The sequence below is a fragment of the Cyprinus carpio genome, unplaced genomic scaffold (genome assembly GCF_018340385.1).
Source record: "Cyprinus carpio isolate SPL01 unplaced genomic scaffold, ASM1834038v1 S000000867, whole genome shotgun sequence".
Lineage (NCBI taxonomy): Eukaryota > Metazoa > Chordata > Actinopteri > Cypriniformes > Cyprinidae > Cyprinus > Cyprinus carpio.
This window is the reverse complement of record NW_024873593.1, coordinates 138,667-145,657: the sequence shown is the minus strand read 5'-3', so window position 1 is coordinate 145,657 and position 6,991 is coordinate 138,667. Positions and strand designations below refer to the sequence as shown.

Below are 6,991 nucleotides of genomic sequence, written 5' to 3'. Positions count from 1 at the left end.
GCCTATTGAGGAACCCTGGGCTAAACTCTTCCTCTGTATATGCAGTGAGTTGGGTTGCTTAAAGTTCATCTGGCAAAACTCACTAGATTTGTAACGTAAATCATTTAAACCTATGCCAACACAGGAGAATACATCAACATATTTCTTTAATGCGATTTAGCATGTGGCCAAATATTAAAATTAAATGGATTTGAACGTTGTTGAATTTCATGAAACATTACAAGGCCGTTGGTGCCCTCTGCAGGTATCTGTTAGGCATATTATGTTGTGTATTTAACAGTGTTGTTCAATAAAACCATGTACTTGGTTTAGGTACTTTATTTGAGGCTGATTATTATTGCCTCATCGTTACTTTATATATAAATATAGTCATATTAAAGCCTGTTTTTCCACTTAGTTCTTTATGTATTACTAAAAAAATTCAGATTACTCACTTGTCAAAATAATCAGATTACTTGATTAGCAAAATAATCATTATAGACAGGGTCAATTTTCACAAAATCAGAATCCCGAAGGCATTTTGTGATTATTTATATCGTACAACATTTCTAGGGGTATTAAGGGGTGCTGAATCCAAATCTGCTGTATATGAAGCTCAAAAATGTCCCAAAATGCCTCAAAATTAAGAAATTCAAAATGGCCGCCACCGCCAGGCTGAAATCTGTTTTTCAGTGTATCTTTTTGACTAAACAAGGTACAAACATGAAATAAATGTGCTTTTGTAAGTTTTCCTACATGGCCAGTTCAATGCCATATTCAGATTTACATTTACATTTATGCAGATTTGAGAAGTCATGTGAACAAACTGCTTAGATATTGCAAAAATAGTTGTTTTTAACTATGAACTATTATTAACTAATTAATAATTAAGTTATTATTATTAATATTATTATTACTAATATTGTTGATATTATCAGGCTACATTTACTTACCTTGTATTTTGTTCTGGTAAGTGTTGTCAGGTTTCCTGCAGTTACATGCATCTATACATTCCATGCGACTCTTTCTGAATAATAGAAGATTAGAATAGATAGATTACAACCAGTACAAGTACAGGTACATTGGAATACTCTACCAGTCTATCATATTTGTACGTTCTTGTACACAATTATCAACATCAGCCAATTCTCTATACACATACCTGCAGCTGCAGCATTGGCTGAGGCATCCCTTGGTACACCCACATGAAGTGAACTCCCTGCAGGCTTTAGGCATAGGTGGCAGAGACATTAGCTGTGGCACTAATTGACCTTCCTTGTGCATCCATCCCATTTCATCCACTGGAGGAAGATCAGGATGTGGCAGGTGAGCTTGGTTCCAGATTGTCGCTTGATAGTGTGAACGCATGATATGGAACTTTACTGCATCTGAGGTTGGAGGCACTTGTGGACGACCTTTGCAAAACAACTTCACTCTTGCTTTGTTGCATGTATCAACCTCGGGCACACCATACATCTTACAGATGAATTTCTCTGTTGAATTCACAATATCTTCTGTGAGAGGGCCCTTCCCAAGACCAGTAAGATTGGTGTGATGTTGCTTGAACTGAGACACACTGTCACAGCCAGTGATGGCATGGAAGGCAAGGAGTGTGTCCACTTGATCATCAGAGAGTAACTTGCGAATGTCATGTACTGGAAAATACTTTGGATCCTTTGATGTCCCAGCTTTCATGTAGAGATGGGTACATCCAATTCTGTCATGATGTACTAGAAGTAGAAGAAGCACATCTGTGTCATTCACTGACACCACTATTGTGTCCATAGGAGCCTGGATGCAGTGCAAAATCAGTCGTGTATCAGCCTCCTCATGGTCAGCACTCAGAGAGGAGATTTCAAGTTCTGGATCTGATGACTTGACAGTAGTCACTTCAGCAAACCCACCTGATACTACAACCACTGGCTCATATTCTGGGCTGTATTCTATCAGATGTTTTGAGAGTAGTTGAGCGAGATCTGCTTTGTTCTCTTCCAATGCCATGAAGCTCGACCAGTCTGCTGGAAGTGGAACAGAGTCATTCACGATCTCTCTGCGTACTGGTCGGTGGCCTAGTAGTCTATATAAATTCTTCAAAACATTTGATTGCAACTCTTTTGAAATTAAGTACATCTAAACTCCCCCTGGATATGAGAAGCAAGCATGTGCTACAAACACTTACTGCTAATTGTACAAGTAACTTTTTGTCTGTTGAAAGATCGTTTTTCTCCACATGACATAGATGCAGCTGAATTTCTGTTCAAAAACTTTGTGAGCCATTTTGAGAGATTATATGGCAAATGTCATATCAGTTTCAATGTGCACATTCTAGAGCATGCTGCACAGTCTGTAAGACACTGGGGTCCGCTATGGTGCCAGAGTGCTTTTATTTTTGAAAATCATAATGGCAGCTTGCAAAAGCTCTTCCATGGCACAGAAGCAGTTCCTGAAAAAAAATTGTCAATACATTTTTTATTTTTCAAAGTGTTCCAAGGCTTTTGACAAGCATTTACAGCAGTAGTACTCATAGTGTGAGCAAGGACTTTGTAGACCAGATGTTACGTGGGTACAAAGTTGCCAAAAACTGCATGACTAAAACTAATGTAATCATCCTTGGTTCACCAATTACAAGACCACCAACACTCAGAGAGGCACATCTTCTTAGAGAGAATGTCATAAATGGTCACCAGTGTTCATTCTATCGAAGGGCTATAATTAATGGAAACCGATTTCACTCAAAGGCAAGCACAACACTATCGAGAAGAATCAACCATGCAGTTCTAACAGAAAATGGGGCAGTGGTACTTGTGAGATCATTGGTTGATGTGGGCCTTGACATAGGCTACAGCTTTATCGATCCAGTGAGCACTACCAAATTTACCATGATTAAAGACAGGGACTACTGTCTCTGGGATAGTCAAGGAGGGCTGTATTTTGAGTAAGGTCAAATTAATTAAATGCACTGAAATAAAAACAACTTGTGTTTACTTAAAAAATGTGCATGGAGTACATAATTTACTCTGCATTCAACCGAATAAATGGGAGGTTGATTGAATAGCTGTGTGAATGATAATGCATGTATATAATGTCATATTGTATACTATGGTACAATAATTTGTAAATATCTGTCATATATTCTTATTGTTTATTTATAAGTTATCATTTTATTTTAGTAAGTACACTATGGTTACTGTATGACTGAGGTCACACTTCTTGTGGTTTTGCATGTTTAAGTCTATTCAGTATGTAAAACGCATTTTATTGGTCTGTTGATGGCTTTGGTTGTTGATTAGACAGTCTTTTTAGTGTATTGTTTGCGAAAGTTTAAAGTGCACTGTGGATTTAATTCTTTGCATAATTGTATTGTACAACAGTAGATTATAAATTTTTGCAATATGCATTTTTATTAAACATTGACAAATAACATTTAATGTTTTTTGATATGTATATATTTTTTTTTTAATATTTACAGTTTTGTTATATATTTCCAGTTATGTAGTTATGTATAATATGTACAGTTAATGTGTGATACAATGAATCCATGTATGAAATTATTTTACATGAATATATAAATGAATGTGGGAAGAATTAAAAATTCTTTACAATGCAATATATCAAATCCACTGTGAAATAAAAGTGCAAGTAATACTAAAACTTATACTGTGATATGTGAACAACTTGTTTGTTTTAGATATTATGTCAGTGACTTTTTATTTTTATAATTGTATTAAATTTTTTGTTTGTAAATTATATAATTGCAGGTAAGTACTTTTAAACACTGTATAGTTGATATCATTATCACTTTTGATGTATTAAATTTGAAGGATTTAATACAGCTTTTAAAAAGACGCGGTCTGAATTGCTAAAAAAGAAGACAAGAAAAACGAGAAAGTATTCTTTTGCTTGTATTACAACATATTCACCTAAGTCTTACATGATAAAATCAATTTTTAAAAAACACTGTCATTTGTTGTCTTCTGATTCGGAGTTGAGCGATATTTTTAGACATCCTCCTTTGATTGTATACAAACGCGCCAGGAATTTAAAAGACAGCTTGGTACATGCTCGTTTTCAAAGCGTTAGTCCTCGTGCATCTCAGAGTTTACTTAGTCCCATACAGAAGGGCAATTATCGTTGTGGGAATTGTGCTCAGTGTAATAATACTTTTAAAACATCAACTTTTTGTCATCCTAGAACGGGCAAAAAATATAGCATCAAATCTGTGATTACTTGTGTTTCCACTCATGTAGTGTATTTGATCCGTTGTCCTTGTGGTATAGGCTATGTGGGAAAAACTTAACATCAATTGAAACAAAGAATTAGTGAACATAAGAGTTCGATAAGAACAAAAGATCTAAATTATCCAGTTGCGGTACACTTTGTAACTTTGAATCACAACGTAACCTCTTTACGTTTTTGTGGGATTGAAAAAGTAACTTTGCCACCTAGAGGTGGAGACATTGAATTACTTCTACAGAGACGCGAACTGTTTTGGATTTACACCCTTCAAACTTTATCACCTATGGGTATGAACGATGAAGCATTATTTAATGTAATGCTATAGTCATGCAATTGTTTTGAATGAGGTGTTTTTTTTTTTTCCACTATGTATTCACGATGAGTTTGAGTGACTATGGAACCTGACTGATTGTTATAACTGTTTAGAATTACAATTTGATGCTGTTTGATGACGGTGTGTTGATTATGTGTTTTTTGGATGGTTTTGTTAACCTATAGGGGGATCTTGATTGTTGTAACTATAATAACTGTTTATGATGTGGTGCTAATTATGTACTCCCAATGAGTTTAATTATTTGCAGATGGAACTCTGTTAATTGGTCATTTGTTTATCTTAAAAGAGATGAATTTGAACATTTGTATACTCCTGATGAAGGCCGTGTGACCGAAACGTTATGTGATTAAAAATTTATTTTGCAAGTTAAGATAGTGTGCGGGAGTTCCTTATATGTAAACACTGTATACTAAAATACAATATAAACAGATGGTAAGTTTCTCCTGCAGGAATAGTGGTCTGTTTAATATGAGTACTTCAGGAATGAGTAAGATGATTCCTGCACGAGGGTTAAAAAATCTAAATTTTCCTACAGGTATGTATTTAATCCTACAGGACTTCAAAATTCCTGTAGGTAGACAGGTGGTCCTGCAGGACAAATGTGTAGACAATCCTTTAGAACTCCTGAAGGAATGTCTCTGTCCTGAAGGAATTTAGTTCTGTCCTGCAGGATTCCTGCATGATCCCTGCACAGAAAGCAGCATTCCTTCAGGAATTCCTGCAGGATATTTTTGTAAGGGTTACAGTTTACGCACATTTTTTACGGCGTCTACTATCAGGGCGACGTATTTGACAAAGCTAATACCGTTTAAACGCTGTCAAAAATGGCATTTTGTATGTAAACGAGATTAATCTAAAGCATAAATCTGACCCTTTTGGCTTGCCATAGTTTCCGTACTCAGTTGACTTGCGCCTGGAGCTGAAGTGAAGTGGCACGTGTGTCTGAACCATCTCCCATTCTCAGTCGTTCTGCGACTGAATAAATGCACTTCTTGTCAAGAGAAAAAGTGACAGAAGCAGAAGTGAGTGGGGTGGCCAACCCTAGCCCCGCCCCCGCAATAATTGCGTTGAATATTTTTAATGCTTTAAACTGATTTTTTTTTTAAATACCTTTTTAAAAATGTTTAAAATACAGGCCTCTATTTCAATTTCTTTTCATAAATTCACAATTTTTAAATTATGTTTACTGTTAATTTTAGAAATATCAATATTGTATTAAAACTATATTCACTGAATGTAATAAAAACTGTTAAAAATCGAGAATCGAATCGAGAGCTTGTGAATCGAAATCGAATCAAATCGATACCCAGCCCTACTTTTCACTCTCTGTCTTCTTCTTCTGCTAAGTCTTTGCTAAAATCCAGTTGTGGTCTGTGTGAAGAGCTGGAGCTGGTGCGGGGGGTTGGGGGGTTCCAACACATAGCTCACCCAGTCTGCGGTTCGGTTAGATTTTGAGAAGATGAGTATTGAGCTAGAACGCTTCTGCAACCCGCTAAGTCTGCATCAGGCCTTGACTTTTCATTCACCAAAGATCCTAGGATCTCAGCTGATGTCTCTCTTAGCTCTTCTTTACTTTCAGCTGGGAAGAAACTCCCAATCACCATCGAGTCAGAACATCTTTGGAATTCATCACCCTTCAAGCCAGGAAGAATGTGATCGAAACTCCTACACCACCGAACCTCCATCAAGACTTTCATCCGAGACTGAATCCACACGCTCGTTCCAGGCCAAGGCAATGCAAGTATCGTACATTCAACTAAACAAAACAGAGGTTTAGTTTAAGCTATAGGCCCCGTTAGAAACGGCGCTGATGGTTTTATGCAGGTGGTTAACTGACTCTTTTCGCTTAATTTTCTGGTTTTCCTGATGGTTTCATCCAAGTCTCATTTGTCCTTTCCTGTATGAGTGATTGTATGTTTGTTTTTCTGTTAGACTAGTTTGTAGTTAATAAAACTCTTGTGCACAAATTGCACAAGTTTCTGATTCTGCCTTGCAAATTAATGTCCCTTTATGATTCCGATTTTGCTACATGCTTTAATGCATTAATAATGTATGAAAGTATTTTCTGTGGCCACGAAAATATTCTTTTGAGTTGATATGAAATTATGATTTATACACTAGACATGTTGTCTTCTAGAGGAATAAAGGAGGACATTTATATTCGTCCATTTCTTTAAAACATTTTCTGTTTTCTGGTCTTTTTGTTTTCTTATCTAAATGCACCTGTCCCACATTTGAGTCCTTACTGAAAAGAAAAAAAAAAGTTTAATATGACATTTGCTCAAAGACAAATCTAGTTTTGAGAGAAATTTAAATTAGCATGGGAGGTCGATACCAATAGTCCTGTGGGCAGTGTGCCAACATACAGTGCTGTTGTGCTACGGGTATCCTGAGTTCAGATCCGCCTCATGGACTTTTCCGGGTCCCATTCTCTTATTTAAA

The 6,991-nt window shown here is 36.3% G+C and overlaps 1 protein-coding gene across 1 annotated transcript; it reads right to left on the bottom strand.

Moving 5' to 3' along the window:
- Positions 1 to 914: 914 nt before the first annotated feature.
- On the bottom strand, positions 915 to 2,620 carry LOC122143120. The gene is made up of 2 exons (XM_042753969.1): positions 1,142 to 2,620; positions 915 to 1,006 (listed from the first exon to the last, which is right to left on the bottom strand). The coding sequence occupies exons 1-2, from the start codon at positions 2,107 to 2,109 to the stop codon at positions 925 to 927; spliced, it is 1,050 nt and encodes a 349-aa protein (XP_042609903.1). The 5' UTR covers positions 2,110 to 2,620; the 3' UTR covers positions 915 to 924.
- Positions 2,621 to 6,991: the final 4,371 nt, after the last annotated feature.